Raw genomic sequence first — 25,116 nt, forward strand, 5'->3', positions numbered from 1 at the left:
GAGACCATAAGAAGAGAGAGCAGACTCACGTAAGGCTAAATGGCCCAGTCTAGTATCAGTGCAAAGCACTTACCGCTCCCCCGTGTCTTACTAAAAGCACACCCTCTGTTCATTTACAAGACTTACAAGAAGAGCTATTTAAAACAGAAAAAAAATGCAAATGGCCATTAAACATATGAAAATATGCTCAATTTTTCTCATAAGAGAGATGCAGTTAAAACATCACTGAGGTACCATTTTTTTCACCTATCAAACTGGCAAAACTCCAGAGCTTGACAATATCTGCCCCTGGCAAGGCTGTGGGGAGACTGTCATTATCGTACTTTGCCAATGAAAATTTAAAATGGCACAGTCCCTATGGAGGTGAATGTGGCATTATTTAGCAAAATGATCCATGTATTTACCCCTTGATCATGTAACCCTCTTCTCGGGATCACAAAGCTGTATTAGCAAAAATAGGTAAAGGCTACGCACAAGCCCCCCACACAACCTGGAGTAGCAGAGGCCTGAAAACAACGCAAACGGCTCTTCAGTAGATAACTGGCTGAGTGAGCCGTAGCACAGCCACACTACTGAATGCCACGCGCTCTAAAGAGAAATGAATGACACCTTTCTGTACAGCCAGCTCTGAGAGAAGTGTTAAGTGCAAAAAAGCAAGGTGAGGAAAAAAAAGTATAGCAAGCATGTAGAACGCTACCAATGGTTGAGGAGGATACAAAATAGAAACTATAGTTACTTATTTTCTATTTTTAAAACTAGAAGGACAGGCCCTGGCTGGTTGGCTCAGCGGTAGAGCATCAGTCTGGCATGTGGAATTTCCAGGTTCGATTCCCAGTCAGGGCACACAGGAGAAGCACCCATCTGCTTCTCCACCCTTCCCCCTCTTCTTTCTCTCTCTTTCTCTCTCTCTTCCCCTCCTGCAGCCAAGGCTCCATGGGAGCAAAGTTGGCCCAGGGGCTGAGGACGGTTCCATGGCCTCCACCTCAGGCGCTGGAATAGTTCAGAGCAACGTCTCAGATGTGCAGAGCATCGCCCCCTGGTGGGCATGCCCAGTAGATCCTGGTCAGGCACATGCGGGAGTCTGACTCTCTGCCTTCTTGCTTCTAACTTCAGAAAAAATACAAAAAAAAAAAAAGTATAAAAAACCTGAAGAACGACCCAAAAAAACTAGAGGGGAAAAAGAGACTACCTACAGGAGTAGAGGAGACAGGACTATAAACCTGATTTCTCTAAATATAGTTCTTTCCTAAATTTGATTTAGAAACCACGTTTTACTTTTACACGGTTATAAGACAAAAAAAGCATTTGGAAGCCACTCACTAGATAGTGAAAGTGAAATGAAATGAATGAAACTGTACCTTGAAATAGAGACATGAGCACCCAGAATTATTTTAAGTGACCTTAAAACACAGTCATTTTACATCTCCAGTTGGACGTATCCGAAAAGCCCAGAAAATGACTGCCAAAATATTACACTATTTTCAGTAATCATATGGTTCATGGTAGTACCTGTACTATAATTCTGAGACTATTTGGTATGTACTGGGAACAAAGCAAACAAATTGTCGTGCTGGGTCGTTGGTAGCCAAGATTTCCAGTATAGAAAGGAAATGAGCCTGACTAGCGGTGGTGCAGTGGATAGAGCATCGGCCTGCGATGCTGAGGACTCCGGTTCAAAACTGCAAGTTCTCCAGCTTGAGTGTGGGCTCACCAGCTTGAGTACAGGGTCACCAACTTGAGCATGGGATCCTAGACATGACCCCATGGTCACTGCCTGAAGCCCAAGGTCGGTGGCTTGAGCTCAAGGTCACTGACTTGAGCAAGGGGTCACTGGTTTGGCCGAAAACCTTCGGTTAAGGCACATATGAGAAAGCAATCAACTATGAGTTGATGGTTCTCATCTCTCTCCCTTCCTGTCTGTCTGTTCGTTTGTCCTTCTCTCTCTCTTAAAAAAAAAAAAGAAAAAGGGAGAGAAAAAAATGAAAGATCAAACTGTGGAACAAGAAATCCTGTGTACTGAATTTTAATTAGAAGTGCCAGCATGCGCTCGTAATATATTTTACCTGTCCAATAGACGATATATAAATAAGTAAGATACATGTGGATACATTTCTCAGTTCTTCAACTGAAAAGGCCTAGAAAGAGTAACCAATCTAGTAGCAAGTACTCAGACGGAGGCTCCCCAATGCCATCGTTCACTTAAGAGAATCAGCGCTCCCTGCAGAAAGGGCTGGTTCCAGACCAGGGCCAGGAAACGTGCAAGATGAACCCTGTACAGTGTGTCATGCTGGAAGTCAAGGGTCTACTAAGAACCACGGAGGCCGTATCACAAAGACTCAAGAGCCGATCTGAAGAGGCTGAAGATGAGGACGATTTCAATGTCAATATAATAATAACTGCAAGTGATTAAAAGATGTCCCATTTGTTTAATACCGTATATTCAAAATAATATGTATTCCCCCTCCAAAGTAAAACCCCCCCACAAAATAACCTCATCAGTCAACTTCAGAGGATGCTGGGTAACAATCTCTTCATGTTGAAAACTGGTAAATAAAAAGAAAGAATATAACATTTATCCTTCTCTTCCCAGGCAAATTGCACCTCAGGCACCAAATGTGCGTTGAGAAAAATTTTCTCTTTCGAATTATGAAATGAAGAAGGAATAACAGAATTAGCTGTTAACTATTTTGCAATTTTGAATAAATGTGAATGAATATCTGAAAGATACAGTCAAAAATTTTCTGTGTTTCTTGATAGACATGTACCACATCTATAGGGCATTCTTATAAAATAAAACTTGAATTAGATTAAGCCTCTAACTACCAAGTTACAAGAAATACAGCAGAGGAACATGTTAAATATTACCATAGGGATTTAATCACCAAAATCCAGGCTGTTAGACACTCTACAGGATAACAGCCTAATTTCTTTAACAAATGAATTCTAATGAGAGAGAGACACGGAGTGAGAAAGAGAGGAGAGAGGAAGAAGGAATCTGGAGATTTAAAGAGATCTGAGAGTTATAATAGCTATTTATTAACAGGATGGACCTCATCTGAATTCTGATTTAAACAGCCTGTAAAAAACACAGATTTACTCCAGACTTTCACCCAATTTAGGGACATTTGAACACTGATTATTAAATACTCATAAAGAACTGCTATTCAATTTTAGGGTATTATAATGACAAGGCAATTACAGCTACAAAAAGGAGCCCTTACTTTTAGAGATACATTTTGAAACAGTTGTGCATAAGATGACAAAATGTCTGGGCTTGGCTTCAAAATAATCTGCTGGGAAGGAAGTAGGTAGTCTACAGATAAAACTAAGTTGTTCGTGAGTTGACAGTTCATTAAGATGGGTGGTGGGTTCTAGTCTATCTGAATAACTACCAGGGTATTCAAAGAAGTTAATCTAACGAGATTAAGTACAAACAGACGTTTTGGCAATGATTATGAAAAAGTGGAAGGCCTGACCTGTGGTGGCGCAGTGGATAAAGTGTCGACCTGAAACGCTGAGGTTGCCGGTTCAAAACCCTGGGCTTGCCTGGTCAAGGCACATATGGGAGTTGATGCTTCCTGCTCCTACCCCCCTCCTCTCTCTCTCTCTCCTTTCTAAAATGAATAAAGTCTTTTAAAAAAAAGGGAGTGCCTAGGCAAAACAAACACGTTCTTTGGGAGGCTGGATGCTTATAAAATAGCAGTCATATCTGTTCTTATTATTCCTTCCACGCCTCGCTGGAAAGACAGGATCAAGCCCCCTCTACGTGCCTCCAGATGAGGAGGAGAGCCACCACAGGCTGCCCCCCCCCCCCCCCCCCCCGCGGGAGCACAGCCAGCGCGACCCCCGGCAGCCACCGTGCCGGGAGCAGGCGAGGCAGGAGAATGCTGCGCAGAGCGCCTGGTGCACAGGGCCTGTTGGGCGGTCAGAGCCTCCAGGAACGCGAACCACAAGGTTCCCAGGCTTCCTCATAGATCTGTGCACGTGAAGCAGCATGAGCAAGAAAAACAGGAAGAGAACCTTGTGGTAGGGGGAAAAGACTAAAAGCTTACAAAGCTAATGTAGTGTATTTTTATTTGTTTTTCCTGTCATCATTATATATTTTATGTAAAAACATTAGAATTTGATTTAAAAAAACAACACAAACATTTAAAAAGTAATATTGAAGCTTGACTGGGTAGTGACACAGTGGTGACACTGAGTGGTGATAGAGCATCAATCTGGGACACTGCGCTGAAGGCCCAAGTTTGAAGTTCTGAGGTTGCCGGCTTGACTGCAGGGTCGCTGGCTCCAGCCCAAGGGATCACAGACATGACCCCATGATCACTGGCTTGAGGCCAAAGGTCACTGGCTTCAGCCCAAGGTCTCTGGATTGAGCAAAGGGTTGCTGACTCAGCTGAAGCCCCCCCCCCACACCCCCATCAAGGCACATATGAGAAACAATCAGTGAACAACTAAAGTGCTGCAACTACGAGTTGATGCTTCTCATCTCGCTCCCTTCCTCTCTCTATATATATATCAGTAAAAGTAATTTCAAGACCTACAAAGAGAGCATTACTCTAGCTAGAGTAACCTACACTATGAAACAAAGACAGGAATTGTGAAATGAAGAACTTCTGAATCTTGAAACATCAAAGTAGGGTCTGATACCTTATTAGTTATTCATGATGGCATCAGTTTAGTTTTACTCTTTTTTCTCCCATGAAAACTCAGTGTGCGTGTCAGCGGTTTTCCAGGAAGGGGTGCAGACTTCACAGGACATGGGAAGGAGGAAGCAGTTGGCAGCCACGATACAGAAGCACCTCCAGGTGGTTCTGACATACACTGGGCCCCGCAGGAGGGCCAGTCCTTGCTCAGAGCTCCCTGCGGGGGGCTGGCTCAGGCCTACGTGCAGCCAAAATGCACCTGAGACCTGCAGCATGGGACGCTGGCCATTCTCGCGACGCTCGGTCTCAGCCACAAGGCCGAGAAGCAGTCTGCCCTGTCGCACATGCACTCCCTCAGGACTCATGCGGGGTGGGGGCGGGCAGTGCCGTGAGCGGTGACAAGCAGGAGGAGGACCGGAGGGGATCCCGTTACAGGCCACTGCCCTCATGTACGCCTGCATCTGCTCCCATCCAGCCGAGCGATGGTGACAGGCAGGTGACTGCAGTGCTCTCTGCAGTCCGACTTGTGAGCACCACAGCACCGGGCTCAATGGAAAGCGCTGGACCAGACACCAGAAGCACTCCTCACGTCCCTGCAACTGTCCCTCACCGGCTGGCATGCCCCAGACCACCATGGCTCCTGATGATGCTGGCCAAGTCAGTGTGCCCAACGCGCGGACCAGACTGACCGCCTCCCCTACACGCAATCCCGATTCCATTCCTGTAAGGGCCTCTCGGGCCTCTGATAATTACAGGGTCCACAAACCCATTCTTTCTCCAATAAAGATGGGGACCTTTTTTAAGTAGGTGGCACCTTCTACGTAGCACGTTCAGAAGTGCAGTGCACGGGGCTGAAATGAGTAGGGAATGCTGCATGTCTTAAGACTCTGAAGATGGCCTGATTTCTAAGGCCCTTCCCAGTGAGGACCCCCCTAACTACACACAGTGACGTCTACGGTCTGAAAAAGGACCCGGGAGGACCTATGCCCTCCCCCACCCCATCGCCAATATCCCACACAGCCCACAAAATTAAAAGCCTCGATCATGTCATGTAATGCTTCATTCAGCACTGTTAACTTTCAAATTACTTAAAAGTCACAAAAATTATTAACATTTACACTTAATGTTAAAAATCACATCTGTAACAAATTCAAAATCAAATTATTTCTTTTTGGTGAGCTCTCAAAGTTCTCTGTGTTGGAATAATTTCTACTCCCACTGCTTTATTAATATCATCCTCTCAAATTTCCATAGCGAAAGGATTATGTTTAGGGCACAGCAGGTGTCAGGAAAATTTAGACTTATGACCAAAGAATTAAAAACATTTGCAAGTTACACTTGTCTTTCCCATTCTAATCATCGTTTTTGAGGACATCTGCCACTGTGATATGTGTTCCAGCATGGGCAGGAATTTTTATTTTCTTACTTTTTAATGTTTATTTATTGATTTTTAATAAGAGAAGAAGGGGGAGTGAGAGACAGAGAGAGACAGGAACATCAATCTGTTCCTGTATGTGCCCTGACTGGGGATCGAACCAGCAACCTCTGCACTTCGGGACGATGACCAACCGAGCTATCCTGCAAAGGCAGGACTTGAGAAGAAGAGGAGAAATGAGTCCCTTAGTAAAAGCAGAGACCTCTGTTTTAGGGACACCAAGGCAGGGCAGCCTCTCCCCCCACCTGACACACGGCGCATGGTCAAAGAAGCCACAGCAAAGACACAGATTTAAGAGCCTAATTAGTCAAACTCTGATCCTTGCAAGAGCTGAGTAAACACCTGTGGGTGTGGGGAAAAGGAAGAAAAAGGAAAGCCACTCATGACATCTTGAATGTCAGAACTGGATCGACTGGCCACCATGCCAGACTAAGAGCGCCTAAAACAAAACACAACAGAAAACAACCCAGGAACTAAGCCCAAATTAAAAATACCCTTTTGAAAGATCAGTCAGGAAGTATTTCCCACAAGGTAACCTGACTTTCACAATGACAAAAACTCTGGTCTTTCTCACATTATATGGAAGCACTTTCTGGAGGTGAGCTGGTCTGAACGGGGCATCTAAGGACTGATGTGTCCAGGAAAAGAAGACACATTCAAACCAAGTCAAAGTCAGAATCACCTGCACGGTCTCGGAAAACATGAGCGCTGGATCAGTACCACACACGTCCCCTCGGATCTTACCTACCATTAAATACAGAAAAGCCTCGCGTGTGAAAGGTTTGCCGACTGTCGTAAGCATTCCCCACAAAGCAAATCCGAATGCTTCTCTAGAACATTTTCAATTCTTAACTACTAGCAAAAGATTTATATTCTTTTAAGTTTACTGGAATTATCAGTTTGACCACTTCTAAAAATGCAAGCCCTCCCCTATGTCCCTCAGCCATAACGCATTCAAATCAACCAGACTTCTTCGTCAAAGCTGATCAAAAGATGAGTTCAGATGCGTTACTGGAACAACAAACATTTGAAGATCAAGTATCTAAAGTATACATACAAAATGTAATTGTAATACTCACCGATCAGGCCCTTCTCGAGAGTGAAGGCTCTGTTTGTAAACATACATTCAAAAGCCACAATGTGGAAAATCTTGTTCACCGTGTTGTGAGTCCCAACTATTCGAATATACCTGGGGGGAAAAAGAAGAAAATTTGTTGAGGAAAATGAGCCTCCATTACAACCAATCCAAAACTAACAGAATAAGATACATTATGTAGCCATACAGTGTACCAGGGCATGGACCAGAGGAGACCTTGAACTGGACTTCAGACCCTGCACCTGCTCCTTAGGGCTCGCTCCAGCTGAGCCTCGAAGAATCACAGCAAGATCAGGAGACACCACTTTTTGGGGTTTAAGTAGAACTCAGATTCGATTTACCTAGAACAATCAAACCAGGTACTGCTCAGCTCAGACCCTGAATGTCAGTCGAGCCACACATCCACGAGATAGTCACACTGGAGAATAACAAACAGCTCCTCACCTCGCCTGGTGGTTAGCAATGTGCCCGTGCACAGGTGCACAAACACGCAAAATCAAATGCTTTCCAACTCAATGAGAGATTTCATCCACTGGAGACGAATGCATGAAATCAATATTGCTTCTTGTTTAAAAAAAAAAATCCACAGAAACTATGGGAAACCACTCACAATTTCTTGTATTTTAATACTGCTCCCAAATCCTTGTTTAGGAAGTTAACCCCCTATACTTACCCTAGCCCCCCACTTGACTGCTGGGACGCCTCTCCTGACCAGGGGAAGTGATCTGCAGGGGGGACCCAGCCTGCCCCGCAGCCTCCCTCCTGGCCACACGAAGCTGGCATCCGCACACAGAGCAGAGTTTCACGGGGCAGGTCTCCAGCATCTGGGCCTGTTCCCCCTCCGTCCCTCCCCAGAGGCTTCACCTCCAACAAACAAGCATTAACCTCCGAGTGACTTGCTCCTTTCACTCTCCAAAGAGACCTGACAGTTCACAGGTTAATGAACAGACAAACTCATTCTTCAGAGTGTCACACAAATCCCCGGGGAATGTGCCACACTCTTACTGGAATGCAAAGGAAGAGACAGGGCAAATAACTAGATTAACTGCGAACGCTCTCCCCAGTTATGAACTGTGTGCCCTCTGCAGGGTGGGGCGTACAGGACGAGCAGGTTTCAGTCAGGAGACGACAGACTGGGCCAGGCTTCAGCAATACTGTCTCCCCGCTGTGCAAAATCACCTTCGACTCAGATGATACAATTTTACTTCTGAGTTAATCGCCGTTCACTAATTTGGTCATTTCCTTACATTTCTCATCACTCTGAGTTAACTGTGTAACGTAAATGGCGAGTTAAAAAAAATTCACATTAAGGAGATGAGATTGGGAAGGGGGGGGGTGTATCATGGGCTATTTCCCCTCCTGTTCCTTCACATCTGAACCTCACGGCATTCCCTGCGCCCCGCAGTTAGCCCTCTGCTCCTTGCCCCCACGAGCTGATCACTTCTCTTCATAGCCACACAGATGCCGCCTCCTGGACTGGCTGTCCGGCGTGCCCACGCGCTCCGCAGGAGGCACCGCGGTCCTGGGTGGGGGCCGCGGCAACTGGCTCGCCGCCTGCACCCTCTGCTGACCTGCTCTCCTGAGCCTTCGAGACGGACAGAGGGTGCCGAACGTGCTGGGTTCTTCTAAAACTGATGCCCCCCGGGCTGGGCGAACAGACTGTGTTGTTCTTTACTGCTGGCAGGGACACGCTCTCTCCAGGCTTTCTGGAAGGGAAGGGGTGTGTTCAGGCTGGCACTTTGGCCTGAATCTAATTTTGTTCATTTCCTGAAACCCACAGAAACCCAACCAGCCCAGCACTTTCTGCAGTGCGTGGTCAGGGCGGCCTGAGTGCTGCTGTCTGCAACCCTGGAGGCCATGGCGGGAGTGTGGTTTGGTGGAATCTGATCGGGTCACTTTCCTGCTCCCGGGTCGAGTCTGCAGAAGGAGACAGCTTTTCCCCAAACGCACGGCCGAGGAGCCGGGACGGGACCAGCGAGGCCTTTCCCCGTCGGCGGCTCTGAAGGTTAACAGTGTCTGGCAGACTTGGGGATGCAGTAATGTCGCGCCCCCCTCCTTTCTTTCTTTTTAAAATGTTATCATGGAACCAAGACCTCCAAGCTTAGATCATAGTCATTTCCCAAATTTTACCCTGGTGCACATGTCAGGAACTGGAGAAAATATGCAATCGTCCCCTCCCTCGTCCCCCAATGATAAGAAACTGAAAATAAAAACCGTGAGGGAATACATCTTACAGGCTTAATGACCGTGTCTGCGATAACAAACAAGATGATGCACATGGCGGGAAAGCACGGGCGCACGCAACGCCCCCAGACAGAGCTCTGCATAAACGGAGATGTTATCTCTGCTGCATCATCTGGAGGTCACATTAGCACTTCACCACTGTGTATTACACTGCTTGATTAGCCTGTCATATGTAATGCTCGTAACAAGTTTAATTATTCTAGTTCTACAATACTTTCTAAGTCTCCATAAAATTATAGCATAATTTACAAAAATGGCATGAAGTTCCTATTCAAATACACATTAAAGAACCGGGAACAAAGTCGCAAGCAAGAAACCTGGCTCCTTCCCTGAAGGGCTCGACCAGACCTGGGGAATGGGCCTCGGCTCACCCCCCTACCCCCCCCCGCAGCAGCCAGAGGGCAGCCCGGGCTCCCCGTGAAGAACCTGGAGGCCCTGTCCAGCTCTGGGGAGGGGAGATCCGGTCCCTGAGCAGCGGCTGGAGGCAGCTCGGAGACTCTTGGTGGGGCTCACGAGGGAGCCTTCCCCACACAGAGGAGAAGCTACTACCACCTGAGATATTGATTTCCAGGAGCTGGGGATGAGAGAGAGTCCTCTCTCTCTTTTTACTTTTCTTTTTTAAGAAAGCAAAACCCGCTCTGGGTGTAACACTTAAACAGCAGAAGCAGAAAGCACTTTTTTTTTTTCTGTCAAGAAAGATTTGGAATAAGAGGCAAAGTTTACGATCAGTATTTTTTTTTTCCTTTCTACATCATCTCTCCAGTGCACAGCTGGACCCTGATCTAAGCTGATAATAAGGTCAGTGACAGCCTGTGACTTCATCAGCGCTCAGAGAGAGCACTTCTGAAAACCCACCCTTTGTTCTCTCGGAGGCCCTCAACGGCCGCTCAGACAGTTGGGAGATAATTAAAACTTAAACAGCGCTAAGGCAGGCAGCTATGCAACAGATTGGCTACTTCTGTGAGCATGAATGCTGTCTGTCCACATGAGCCCTAGGGTAGCAGTCTGTTTCCAGAACTCCCCGCCCTGCCCCGTGTTAGCTGCCTTCCTGTTACCACAAAGAGTGGATCCTGAGAGATGGTTTGAAATGGGCGTTTCAGTGCAGAACTTTCTAAGAGCTGTAATATTGTGGGTGGAAACAGATCCCGCCTTCTTTAGTAAAAAGAAGTCTAAGACCTCCGCGGATAGCACTCTAAAACTGAGAAGCACCGCTGAGTCTTGAGGAACGTGCTTCAGAGTCGAACAGACCAGGTTGGGAGCCCAGCCCCGTCCTTGAATTGGCTGTGCCACTTTGGAGGAAAAATATTTAGACCTTTTAAACCTTTAGTTTCTTTCTCTATCAAATGAGGTCAATCATACAGGCCTTATAGAATATTTAAATGAGGTAAGTTTATAAAGTGTCCAATGCAGCGCTGGGCAGAGTAGGATGTTTTTAAATAGAAATTTAAAGAGATCGTTGGATAGAGTTCTTGGTTTGAACTTGGAGAAAACTGCTTGTCTGGGAGAGAACTAACTGTGGATGTTTAAATGGTGTGTCTGTAAGCAGGCAGGCCTAGGGGCAGACTTTAGGAGCACAGACACGTCTGGTCCTTACTCTTAGAGACCACAGAGGAGGCACTAAAGGCCACAGTAGACCACAGGTGACACTGCTCTAGGGTATTTCCTGCATTAAAGCCTTCGTCTTCAGAAAAGCCTATTTAACGTGCTCTTGGCCTGACTCAGCTCTGCGTGAGGAGGCAAGGGAAGAATCTTTGGCCAATATTTGGTTCAGCAACCCATACCCACTGAAGAGTTTCTTTTTTTGTGTGTACAAACCCTAGAAGTTTAAGAAAAACAAGATTTTCTTCACAGCAGACCTTAAAACACTGTGAACTACAGGGAGTTTGCTTTGGAGATTTCACTGCATTCTATGCCTATTCTGGAAGGTACAAATCCCTATTCTTTTTTCTTTTTTTCTTTCTTTTTTTTTTTTTTTTTGTATGTGTGTGACAGAGGCAGAGAGAGACAGAGAGAGGGACAGACAGACAGGAAGGGAGAGAGATGAGAAGCATCAATTCCTCGTTGCAGCACCTTAGTTGTTCATTGATTGATTTCTTATATGTACCTTGACCAGGGGGCTACAGCAGACTGACCCCTTGCTCAAGACAGCAACCTTGGGCTCAAGCTGGTGGTCCTTGTTCAAACCAGATGAGCCCGCGCTCAAGCCGGTGACCTTGAGGTCTCAAACCTGGGTCCTCCACATCCCAATCCAACGCTCTATCCACTGCGCCACCACCCGGTCAGGCCAAATTCCTATTCTTTTTTTTTTTTTTTTTTTTTTTTTGTATTTTTCTGAAGCTGGAAACGGGGAGAGACAGTCAGTCAGACTCCCGCATGCGCCCGACCGGGATCCACCCGGCACGCCCACCAGGGGGCGACGCTCTGCCCCTCCGGGGCGTCACTCTGTCGCGACCAGAGCCACTCTAGCGCCTGGGGCAGAGGCCAAGGAGTCATCCCCAGCTCCCGGGCCATCTTTGCTCCAATGGAGCCTTGGCTCAGGAGGGGAAGAGAGAGAGAGGAAGGAGAGGGGGAGGGGTGGAGAAGCAGAGGGGCGCTTCTCCTGTGTGCCCTGGCCGGGAATCGAACCCAGGACTTCTGCACGCCAGGCCGACGCTCTACCACTGTGAGCCAACCGGCCAGGGCAAATTCCTATTCTTAACCTAGTTTTCCTATCATTTCTTGTCAGGATGCCACCAGATTTAATTTGTTAAGTCACACACATCACATCTTTAACATACTAAAGAAAACAGAGAAAAACAGAAACTTGTACATTCCTACTCGAAACTCCTTGGTGTCTGTTCTCTCGTCCTTAGTTCTGGTGGAGCACAGGCCTACGTGGAGCAGGCTCTACCACAAGATAAAATTTAATTCAGTAAGAAGTATTTAAATGAGCTCTCAAGGGATCAGCTAAAGCCAAGAATTCCATTCTTTGGTAAAGAAAATTTTATTCTCAAAGTAAACTTCCGTCTCGTCGGTCGGGATAAACAAAGACTCCGAGAAAACCGGAGTTAGCCTGAGACTGGTGCAGGAGGAGGGATCCTTGACATGCGGCCCTGCCTCTGAGGCGGCCACAGCGCTCGCTCGAAGGACACCTGTTCCCGGGGTGGCCCGATGCAGTGACGCAACAGAAACTTCAGCCACGGCATTTCCTAGGGACCTGGGACCCTGCGGTGTTTGCTGTCACCACCTTTAAGATTTTCTACTTGACCTTTCCTTTCAAGGAGAATACTAAGAACGTATAAAAACAATTCCCTAACCCAAAAAAGCAGGTAATGTCTGTGGGTATCCCCAGTATGGAAACTCTTCTAGGTCTGGGTACAATGTTAGTGCGCGTATAGTCAAACCAGACTGGCTGGGGGGCGGGGCCGTGAATGCAGGTCTTGTCGCTAAGGCAGCAGGTAGAAAACAGTTTACTGCCAGAATGACAAAAAGCTTCCAGAAAATGCATGTTGCACAGAAAAGATTTGTTACTCTTTGGAAACCTTCCCCCTGGCTGATCTGTGGAGCTACCCATTCCCCTCCGCTGGCTTCGGCAAAGGCCCCGGCCCCGAGTACTTATTTGGGAGAGGAAGAATTTCTGCAAGGTTAAACACCGAGCCCAGAGTTAGCCCAGGCAGAGGTCTCTGCCCTGCGCTTGTGGGGCGGCCAGGTCCGCAGAGGGAGCAGGCGGGCCCCTCCCACCCCCCGCCTCCACTGCTCTACCTGAAGGGCACATCACACAAGAGGTCGTCTTGTGTTTCAGAGAAAACCGATGCGCGCAGTCAAGCGTGCACGGGTGGGGGAGGGGGTAAGATGGGCGGATAATTACGGACACAACGGAACGCAGTGCTGCCATAACAGACAGTCATTCCAGCTTCAGAGATAGATGTTTAAGTGCTGGTTTTTCTTTGGAGAAAATAAATGAATTCTGAACAGTAGTAGGTTTTTTCCCCACCCCCAAATATGCAGAGCCTAACACCTGCCATAAAAATACGCCTTTGACCTATGAAATTATATTTGAAGCTACTATCCCCACAAGGACTCGATTATAATAGTTATAAAATCAAATGAAAATGATACAATACTCGACATTTCCGTAATTCATTTAAGTTCTCTGCTTACATATTTGCCCTTGTAGGTATACTGGGTAAGTCTGCTTTTAATCAAGATTTAATGAACACCTACAAGGTATGAGAAATCGTGCTAATCGCTGTGAGGAACGGGCCCAACACCCAGGACTTCATCTAGAGAAGTTTCTAGCACAGTTTAACGGCGGACGAAAGCACGCTCGCAGGAGTGATGAGGAGAAAGACGAGGACTTCTCACCTGTTCCCACACGGTGCTCTGAACTTCCAACACCGAATTTAGTGACACGAACTTTGCACGTCCTCTCTGTGAACAGCTCTTGCTTCCAAGACCAAAACAAAACAGATGTGGGTAAAGGAGAAAGGACCCCACTCTACGCGCACTCGGCCAACAAGCACGACCTGGCTACTGACTGGGTGCGTGCCGCTACTGGGTGCCAGGGTGCGGGCTGGACACTACAGACGACCTCCCCGGGGGACTGACGCTTCGGGTCAGGAAACAGAGCAATTATCCAGTGGTTGGTAGGTGATCTAGTCTGCACAGAACTTGACAGGCCATCTTGCTAAGCTGGGAAGACAGACAGTTATGACTTCCCTCTGCAGGAACAGAGGGTCAAGAGGGAAGGCCCACTCGCTCCGCCTGGGAACAGGGACGAGGCCCACAGGGGGATGAGGTGTGGACACAGAGTAGCCATTACGGAGAGTGAACGGGATCGAGGCAGAGATCTAATGAAGGAGGCTTCTGAGGATCTGGAAAGAGGAACTGATTTGAATTTCATGGGAAGAAATGTCTTATTTATTTCATAGCTTAGCTTTCTTTTTATCTTTGCTTTTTTTCAGATTGCAATTTTCAAGGGATTATGGAGAGACAAAATGGGAAGTGGAAGAAATAAAATGAAAAATGAGTAACATGGGGGCTGGGGGAAGGACAGAAAAAGAGAGGAGGTAAAGGTAGGGGTGTGGGAGAGATGAGAGAGGAATAGGGGAAGAGAGGGGGGGGAGAGAGAGAGAGAGAGAGAGAGAGCATGAATATGAAATAAACTAGTCCCTGCTCTGTCTCCGTTATGTGCTAATGTGAGCAAATCCCCATGTGGGAACACTGTTAACCAATTTTATTACTCAATAAAACATTTGAAACCAGCACAAAGTATACTTTAAGAAATAGAACTAAATTACCAAAAGTTCAACATTTGCATTTTTTCATTAACTTTTCCCCTACCCGAGATGCTACGGGAGGGAGAGAAAATTTCACTAGTGTTATCTTTAAAATGGCTGCATTATCTTTTTTGGTTTATCCAATAGGCTGTGCATTTCCACAACTGTAGACAAATGAGTCTGATGGAATTGTGCACTAGAGAGAAAGCGGACGAAAATTAAATTTGTTAGTTTCCTTACGAATCTGTAAGAACTCATTTGGTGACTATGACCTGTACCGAGCCCGCTTCAGGAACATGACCGGTAAGGAAAGTTGCTCTTCTTTTTTTAAACCTGAAATTATGGTGGGTATTTACCCTTAATTTTTTTTTCTTTTTTTTGGGGGGGGGCATTTTTCTGAAGCTGGAAACGGGGAGAGACAGTCAGACAGACTCCCGCATGCGCCCGACCGGGATCCACCCGGCACGCCCACCAGGGAGCGACGCTCTGCCCATCAGGGGGCGACGCTCTACCCCTCCGGGACATCGCTCTGTCGTGACTAGAGCCACTCTAGTGCCTGGGGCAGAGGCCAAGGAGCCATCCCCAGCGCCCGGGCCATCTTTGCTCCAATGGAGCCTCAGCTGCAGGAGGGGAAGAGAGAGACAGAGAGGAAGGAGGGGGGGAGGGGGGGAGAAGCAGATGGGCACCTCTCCTGTGTGCCTTGGCCGGGAATTGAACCCGGGACTTCTGCACGCCAGGCCGACACTCTACCACTGTACCCTTTATTTTAACTTAAAATGTAAGGGCTGAAGGAGTTCCCTTCTTTTTTCCTGTTAAAGTGGAAGAGTACACAGAGAAGAGAGGCCAACAGAAGGAGAAAGAGTCTGCCTCTTCTCAGAGAAGAATCCAAGAACCCTTCTACAAATGCAAACATGTGACACACTGAGAAATAAGACAGGAATGGCCTGAGACAGACAGAGTAACAGAAGTGAGAACAGAGTGTCAAAGTCAAGAGGGTAACAACAAGAGGTTAAGGAGAAAATCATGCATTTCCATGCCAGACCCCTGAGAAACCAGCACTGGACCGAAATAAAGGCGACCGTCTTCTGAACACGTTCCACATGCAGCCTTTGCACGCACTGCTTCCTTCATGGCCACGCCCCCTCTCTCTCTCACACATACAAACACACACACACACACTCACACACTCAGGCTGGAGACTAACTGCAGAGCTCCATGGAACATCGTCCCTCAAAGCCTCCATGTTCTTTATAAGCCACATAAAGAAACTTGTGTTGCCGGCAGTAATAGCTCCTCCGAGAAGTAACTAAAATATATTTGGGAAAACAAGCCCCACCCATAAAAGGCCCACACTGCCACCTACTACCCCAGACTGCTTCAATGCTCACAAAAAACATTCAGGGACTCTGCTTTGCCTTTGGGAAATTCTGTGCCTTTATCTAGAGAATGGAACAGAAAAAAAAAAGATCTAGACATTTTCTTAGCACAGAGTTCAAGCATCAGTATAACTATGTACAAAGTGACCAACCAGAGGCAGAGTAATCAAAGTAAATAAAACTACAGGCCTGACCAGGCGGTGGCGCAGTGGATAGAGGGTCAGACTGGGATGCAGAGGACCCAGGTTCGAGACCCCGAGGTCACCAGCTTGAGCGCGGGCTCATCTGGTTTGAGCAAAAGCCCACCAGCTTGAACCCAAGGTCGCTGGCTCCAGCAAGGGGTTACTCGGTCTGCTGAAGGCCCGCGGTTAAGGCACATATGAGAAAGCAATCAATGAACAACTAAGGTGTTGCAACATGCAACGAAAAACTAATGATTGACGCTTCTCGTCTCTCTCCGTTCCTGTCTGTCTGTCCCTCTCTCTGACTCACTGTCTCTGTAAAAAATAAATAAATAAATAAAATTAAAAAAAAAACAAACAAACAAAAAAAAAACTACAAAAAACTTGAGAGAAGTAGTTTTGTCTTGGGTGCCAAACTGGCCCGGATATGTCTAATGTACTCTCTCGGGAACTGTCAAGTCTGGACGTGCACGACTAATTTCACCCTGGAAGCCTGTCCTCCAGTTTCCAAACAGCATGAAGGATTATTAATTCCAGCACTACTGGCATAAGAGACTTTGCTGCTGAAATCTGTCAATATGATCAAACTTTTTTTTTTTTGTATTTTTCTGAAGCTAGAAACGGGGAGAGACAGACAGACTCCCGCATGCGCCCAACCGGGATCCACCCGGCATGCCCACCAGGGGGCGACGCTCTGCCCACCAGGGGGCGATGCTCTGCCCCTCCGGGGTGTCGCTCTGTTGCGACCAGAGCCACTCTAGCGCCTGGGGCAGAGGCCAAGGAGCCATCCCCAGCGCCCGGGCCATCTTTGCTCCAATGGAGCCTCGGCTGTGGGAGGGGAAGAGAGAGACAGAGAGGAAGGAGAGGGGGAGGGGTGGAGAAGCAGATGGGTGCTTCTCCTGTGTGCCCTGGCCAGGAATCGAACCCGGGACTTCTGCACACCAGGCTGACGCTCTACCACTGAACCAACCGGCCAGGGCCTGATCAAACTTTTACATAAGAAAAACAGAAGAGAAAACAGCAAGATGCTCCAAATGGCACTACTTGGTCTACAACAGTGGTCCCCAACCCCCGGGCCGCGGACCGGTACCGGTCCGCAAAGAATAAATAACTTACATTATTTCCGTTTTATTTATATTTAAGTCTGAATGATATTTTATTTTTTAGAAATGACCAGATTCCCTCTGTTACATCCGTCTAAGACTCACTCTTGACGCTTGTCTCGGTCACGTGATACATTTATCTGTCCCACCCTAAAGGCCGGTCCGTGAAAATATTTTCTGACATTAAACTGGTCTGTGGCCCAACAAAGGTTGGGGACCACTAGTCTACAGAGTCTGAAGCTTATATGTAATAAGGCTGAGCTGCTGTGGGCAGTTTCAAACCCAGCTGTCTGCCCATCATTTTAAGACACCTCCCCACACCCATACCTTTTGGGTTAGGAGTCCTATGCACAGATGAAGTTCCATCTCAAAGCCTGTCTCAATCCACAGTCCTGAATTAGCAAGCACGTTGGGAGATGGGGTGGTTGGCAAGGATCTTTTCTCTACCCAAAGCTTCTTGGGAGTTCAACCATTCATGACCTAGGCTTAGCATTAGTGCTAAGTCAGTGATCAGAGAGAAAATGACAGTCCTTACACTTGTTTCAGAAATGCAAGGAAAGAAAAACATACGAGATGAATACACATAAAGCAAAATGTGTACTTTGTCAGAGAGGATTTACTTTTTAAAACAAGATTCTTCCACATTACTAACAGACACTGCTGCCGCTGTGGTATTCAGACGTCATTAAAATAAAACTTGCTCACCCACATATTTCCTTTTCTTCCTGTACACCTCAGAAATAAAGTTGTGCACGTATATAGTTTAAAAGTCCGACAGCCTATAAGGTTCATTATAAAACACACTCCCCCCATCCTCCATTTCCTCCCCTCCCCAGAAGCAACCATTTTTACCTGTTTTAGTGCATTATTTGGAGATTAATCTCACATCTATAATTATCATGCTTTTAATGTTATTTCTTGGTTTTTCAATTTTAGGCTTTATCTATAAGCATTTAGCTCTCCCCTCTCCACATGCAACCTTCTGAACACCCCCAGTTTAGACTACAGTGGTCCCTCGTCTGTCACGGGGGTTAGACTCCAGAACCCCCTGCAACAGGCGAAAATCCGCGAAGTAGGGACCTTGTATTTCTTTTATTATTTATATATTTTTAAGGCCTTATAAACCCTCCCCACACTCTTATAAACCTTTCCCATACTATTAACCTTTCCCACACTTACTTTGCTTATTTTACTGCAAAAATAATTAAAATAATTAATATATAAAAACACCTATTTACTGCAAAATCCCACAACACAGCAAAAAATCTGCAATAGAAAATTAGATATATACAATTTAAAAATCCACGATACAGTGAGACCATGAAAAGTGAACCGTGATACGGCGAGGGATGAGTGTATACTGTAACTTTGGTTGAATCAATATTCAGTGTTTACATGATGATTTTGTAAATGTTATTCACAACTACCATATTTTTTGCTCCATAACACACACCTGACCATAAGACATACCTAAGGTTTTAAGGGGGAAAATAAGAAAAAAAAAATTCTGAACCAAATGGTGGGTTAAAATATTTAATAAAATACCATATTTTTCGCTCCGTAAGACACACGAACATTTCCCCCTCCATTTTGGGGGGGAAAAAGTTCATCTTATGGAGTGAAAAATACGGTAATATATGGATACGTACTTTCCTTTCGTGCACAGTTTTTTCCCGACTGGAATTAAAACTCATCTTGGTTTTTTATTTTGTTTAGTTTTGCATGCCCTCAACACTAATTCACCTCCTCTCTCCCAATTCTTCCTTACTTGAACTAAAGCTCCTCTCAAAACATTGATACATCAGGTATTTCTAGGAATTCCCTCTTGAGAAAGTCTTCCCAGGCCTGTTGGCTGGTTTCAATCAAGTCTGATTGCCCTCTAAATCTTAAACAAGCTGCCATCCTGGGACCTGACTCACCACCGTTCAGGGGACACCTTCTCATGCTGAACTACTGGTATCCTGTACCTCACGTTGCCTCCTTTCTTGGTTTGCTCTCTCATTTCTCAGGGGAGCATCTTTTCCCAATGGCATTTGGAAGGTAAAAGTTCTAAGGCTTTGTTTGTCCGAGCCTGTCTGCGTCTACCTCCACATTTGGTTGGGAGCTTGGCTGGGTATAGAATTTTAAGTTGTCAGTAGTTGTTCCCTCCCTCCCCCTCACCCCCAGAACTTTGAAGATCTTATTCTATTGCCTGTCAAGGTTCTAGTTTTGCCAGAAGAAGTCATTATAATATGTGACCTGGCTTTTCTCTTCTTTTTTTTTTTAAAAAAAAACAAAAAAACAAAAGTGTATCCTGCTCTAGAAGCCTGTAGATTTTCCCAACATCCTTAGTATTCTGAAATTTCATGATGACGTGCCCTGGTATGGGTCTACTTTTTTCTTCCAGGGGGTTGGGCACTTAGAAGGCTCTGGCAATCTGGAAACCCATGTATTTCAGTTTATGAAACTCTTAGTTTTAAATCAGACTTCCTTATCTTCACCTGCACTCTTACACTTTCTGTATTTGCCATCTTTTTTGTCACTCTGTTTTACTTTCTGGGAGAGTTTCCCAACTTTATCATCTGTGCTATCTATGAAAATTTTCATTTCTGTTTTAATAGTTAAAATTCCCAACTGTACTTCTTAATCTCCAAATGTTCTTTCTTTATGGCATCTCCTTTTTGGTTTAAGATTGCTATATTTATTCTAATCTCTCTGAAGATAGTAATTATTATTATTTTAGTTTTGATCTCCCCGTATAGTTTTTCCCCCGTCTATTTCCTATTAGTTTCTTCAGATGTCTGGTCTAGAAGTTTCCAGGAAGGAACTTAGACACACAATAGGAAATTGTGAAAGTACAATTGCTCCAATGGGTCAGCTGTTAGGAAAACCCCACTTTCGGATTCCTTAGCTGTTGGCTGGCCAGGGGGCCTAGGAATATGTTTCCAATCCCCGCCTGGACAATACAGCCTGCCTGCCAGACCAGGGGTTAGGGGTGGGGCGGGGCGGGGGTAGGAGCCTGTGTGAGTGTGAGGAGGGGGGGCGAGGTGTTGCTGGGAGGCAGGGTCTCAGTCCATGACCACTCACTCTTCCTAGGGGATAATCCTTCTCAGCCGTGCGCGGTATCTTTCCAGGTTTGGCGGTGGAGCGGGGCGGGGGTAGGGGTCTGTGTGAGTGTGAGGAGGGGGGGCAAGGTGTTGCTGGGAGGCAGGGTCTCAGTCCATGACCACTCACTCTTCCTAGGGGATAATCCTTCTCAGCCGTGCGCGGTATCTTTCCAGGTTTGGCAGTGGAGCGGGGCGGGGGTAGGAGTCTGTGTGAGTGTGAGGAGGGGGGGCGAGGTGTTGCTGGGAGGCAGGGTCTCAGTCCATGACCACTCACTCTTCCTGGGGATAATCCTTCTGAGCCGTGCGCGGTATCTTTCCAGGTTTGGCGGTGGAGCGGGGCAGGGGTAGGAGCCTGTGTGAGTGTGAGGAGGGGGGGCGAGGTGTTGCTGAGAGGCAGGGTCTCAGCCGTGACCACTCACTCTTCCTAGGGGATAATCCTTCTCAGCCGTGCGCGGTACCTTTCCAGGTTTGGAGACGTTCCGCTTACCCCCACCGAAAAACAACTTTCCATAGTCAGACAAAGACTAATACTTCTTATCTCACAAAAGTATAACTCATTAAAACAGAGTAGAGTGGTGACTGCCAGTGGCTGGGGGCCTGGGAGGGGGCAAGAAAAAAGGAGATACTGGTTCGCTGGACCAAACTTCTGAAGATAGGGCAGGAAGTTGTAAGATGAGTGAGTCCCGGGGACCTAATGCTCAGCGTGGTGACTCGGTTTAGAAGGCTGTATTACACAGTTTAAAGTTGCTAAGAGGGTAGATCGTAAACATTCTCACCACACACACAGACACAGACACACACAAGGCACTGGGAGAGGTGACGCAAATGTTACTAAGCGTATCACATCATCATGTTACACATCACCATGTTAAACTTACACAGTGTTTTATGTCGTTAAATGTCAATATATCTCAATAAAGCTGAAGGGAAATAATGAGTTTCCAGTTTCCCATCGGCCTTGGCGGAGAAGCAGTCAGAGTCCTGGGAAGTGGGAAGAGACCTGAGCTCGCCCCTGCCTCCTGGGCAGGGTTCACTGACTCCGCCTTTGAGCCCTTCCCACACCTCCAGCACCGCAGCTCCAAACGCGCCTGGCACCGCTGATTCCTAAGCCTCTGAAGATTCTGTGCTTAGGGTTCCGTCTTCTGGAGCCTGTTGAATCACTTACCACTTCCTTGTTCTCCTGCTTTGTAGCTTCATCTTTCATGTTTCTACCTCCTCTTCCTACTTTCTTTAGACTTGTAGGTTAATACCCGAAACAAATCCCTTCACTGTCACTTAAATGGAGCTTTGTTCCAAAGGGCGTGAGACTCGGGTATTCATTCCGCCATCATTACCTGAAAGGTTGGCTACTTTTCATAGGGGCAGGACCGGGCCTGTGGCTACTCCTCTAAGGGTAGAGGTGCAATCAAGGCTCTCGTCTGGACTAACACACAGTCTGAGACCTAAGCTCTTCCCAGCTGCCATGGCCACAGGGTACAACCTCTAAAGGTGTCTGCTCCTTAGGTCAGTACCACAGGAAATAACAGCCATTCCTCCACCTCTCCTGCCCGCCTTCAGCCTGAGGCTTACAGCTCCTTTACTTCCTGCCCTGAAATAACATTTCCCCTCGAGGCGGCTCCACCCTCCTCACTGTCTGTCCCACTCCTTCCATCAGGTCTTTAAACAGTTGTCTCAGGTTATTTAGCTATTTCATCTTCTGAAATGGCTCTTCACTTTCAAGTAAATATCCCAAAAGGGCTGTGTTCAGACAGTCCCATAAATTATCCCCATTCTGCAGAAAGATTGAAAGCATTGAGTGCTTTTGTTAGCCATGGTCTCCCTCTCTCTAAAAGAGAGGACAGAGAGAGAGAGAGAGAGAGAGAGAGAGAGTTAATTCCCACTGAGGAAAGAGAAAATAATCCGCTCGTCCTCACACTGGCACAGCGGCAGACAGCCTAGGCTGCTCTGTTTAATTTGACAAGTGTGGAGCGACACCATCTTCTCCCCTTCCCACTCTCTCCAGAACAAGCACCACGCTCTCCATGCAGATGAGCTGATTTGGACTCTGGACTGGGGACAGGCCTGTCTGGTGCTCTTCCTGCACACTCGCCCGGCACCCTTCCTTCCCCTGCTGCTGCTGGCAGGAACCCACCGGTTCCGAGCACAGCTGTTGCAGGGGGCCTGATAGATGCAGCTGAGTTGCCCGGAGGCTCCCTAGTGCCCAGCCCGCTGACTGCGGCTAAGCAGAGCCTTGGGAAGCGAGCACTGCAGCAGGAGAAAGGACAGCAGTGCATCCTCGTCATCCTTGGAGCCAGTGCAGCAGCAGCAGCAGCATCAAGGACCAGGGGAGGAGGGACAGAGGAGCACTTCACAGGTGTGGGGAACAGGGCGCCCCGGGGTTCTAAATCAGACACAGGAAGAGAGAGATGCAGGTGGAACTGGGGGCAACCTTTCAACAAGGGCCTGTTCGATTTGACTGCTGACTCCAGGGAGGAAGAGGATGTTCAGAAGTTGTTTTCCTTAGATAAGTCAGACAGGATTTGAAGACAACAAATGATTTCCAACTGATGGAAAGTTAAGCACACAGGATGACCAACCAGCCAGATTTTCCAGGGAAGAGCTGGTGTTAGTAGCGAAAAGCTCAGAGTCCAGGAGAAGGCAGACACAGTCAGCTTGGCCACCAACAGCGACTTCTCCTTCCAGGGCGGATCAGGGGCTGCTCTGACATTCCACTCTGTGCTCTCCTCTTCTGCCAGGGCCGTCCGGCCCCTCACACCCCCTTCAGCCTGTGTCACACACGGCCTCACAGGCAAGGGCGCTGAGGCCGTTCTGAGCTTGACTCTCCCTGGAGAAGGGAACTGTGTCACTCAGAGCTCCCCCAGCTCCCAGGGCTCCCCTTTCAAGAGTCCCTGTCAGAAGCACAAGCCTCCCAGCCCACACAGCCCAATCAAAGCGATCGTGGCAGAAACCAAAAACAGGGCCCGGCGCGGCGCCTCGAGAAACAGAGCATCCCTCAACAACTCTAAAGTGCTGATCTCCGAAAAGAAGAAAGCCAAAGAAAACTCAATTACGCAGAGGCTGATAATTCAGCATGTGGATTACTCTCAGGCTTTCCTCTCTGCTCTCCCCTCCCTCCGGCACCAGTCATTAGACCATTTCACTGCTCATTAGCAGGGAGGAGGAGGAGGAGGAGGGAGGAATGGAGGGAGAAAAGGAGGGAGAAGAGGAGGGAGAAGGGAAGGAAGGAGAGGAGGGAGGAGAGGAGGGAGAGAAGGGAGGAGAGGAGAGGAGGGGAGGAGAGGAGGGAAGAGAGGAGGGAGAGAGTCGAACCAGCCATCTTGCTATTTCTAAGCAGGTTTCTTAGGGACGGTGTGCAAACTCCAGGCCCCAGAGGCTCCTCAGTGGGGAGAGACGACCGGGAGCTGGGGGCTGTAGTACTATCTGTTGATTTTAATCATTTGGTCTTTCCTAATCCCCAAATAGAATGAATTGCCAGTCCCCTGTTTTCATTGAAAGGATAGCAAAAGTATAAATGTTAGACAAAAAGAACAGAACCCCACAAGATCCCATCTTTTAAAAAGTACTTTGACAAACACCAGAGACAACTGACAACGTTCTCAGTTTACAAACAATAGATATAATCGAATAATATATCATGCTTTAGAAATATTACCGCTAAATTACAGAGCATGGGACACCAGTTTGAGAAACATATCAAAAGAGCAACTCGGTTTTGGTTTATTCACTTAACTTTTCAAAGCCTCAAATCTCCTCATCTTTGAAGGGGAAAAGAACAGTCCCTAACTTAGGGTTTGCATAACACACGTGGTTAGGCAACCAGCACTTGACCAGGCACATACGAAGTGCTCGGGCACTGGCAGCTCGCATACAGCAGCACTCAGCCACGTTCAATCAGGGGGAGGAGGGCAGGAGGGATAAATGGTGATGGAAGGAGACCTGACTGGGGGTGGGGACCACACAACACAGTGTACAGATGATGTGGTGTACAACTGGGCACCGGAAACCCGTATAATTGTGTTAACCAGCGTCACCCCAACACATTCAATAAAAAGGACAAAAATGTTAAATCAATCTAGGCGACATGATTAACTTAGCATATTTTTATTGCGGGATTACTAGACACTGAGTACTGTCGGGTACCAGATATGGAAACAAATATGAGTAAGTCAATTTCTAAGAGGCTCACTGTTTTGATGCAGACAGGGATTACAACATATACTAATAAACGTTACACAAACTCTACGCAAAACAGCATGGTGACACAGAAGAACGGCACCTTACCCCACTGGGAAGAGCAGAGAGGGCTGTCCCGGTGTGACCTCTGAGCAGGGAAAGATGGTGGTGGGGGGGAGATGCCAGGACGATGCATGAGGGGGGGAGTCCAGGCAGAAGGGAGGCCTGTGTGCGGTCCGGCAAGCGCCACGCTGGACGGCTGGGGAGACCGGGCAGCGCAGGGGCCTGGGCCGGAGGGGAAACGAAACGGGAAGCACAGGGCGTGGCGATGAAGACAAGAAGAACAGGACGCTGGGAGACTGGAATGCAGAGTCAAGAGAGGGATCTGGTTTATTCGTGAGGAAGTAGAAGTGATGTGAGCAGCCAGTCTCAGTGCTGCAGGGGAAAGCGGGGAGGAGGGGGAGGCTGCTGCTTCCCGTCAGCGCCAGGGCGCAGGGGGTCTGCGTGCAGGTGCCCC

At 47.4% G+C, this 25,116-nt stretch overlaps 1 protein-coding gene across 3 annotated transcripts in view; it reads right to left on the bottom strand.

Moving 5' to 3' along the window:
- BTBD9 (BTB domain containing 9) overlaps window positions 1-25,116 on the bottom strand; it is a 448,341-nt gene that overhangs the window by 157,346 nt on the left and 265,879 nt on the right. For all 3 annotated transcript variants that reach the window (XM_066240405.1, XM_066240497.1, XM_066240592.1), the window contains exon 7: window positions 7,161-7,270. In XM_066240405.1, the coding sequence (XP_066096502.1) occupies window positions 7,161-7,270 (110 nt within the window). The remainder of the gene's footprint in view (window positions 1-7,160; window positions 7,271-25,116) is intronic.

The sequence above is a fragment of the Saccopteryx bilineata genome, chromosome 1 (genome assembly GCF_036850765.1).
Source record: "Saccopteryx bilineata isolate mSacBil1 chromosome 1, mSacBil1_pri_phased_curated, whole genome shotgun sequence".
Classification (NCBI taxonomy): Eukaryota; Metazoa; Chordata; class Mammalia; order Chiroptera; family Emballonuridae; genus Saccopteryx; species Saccopteryx bilineata.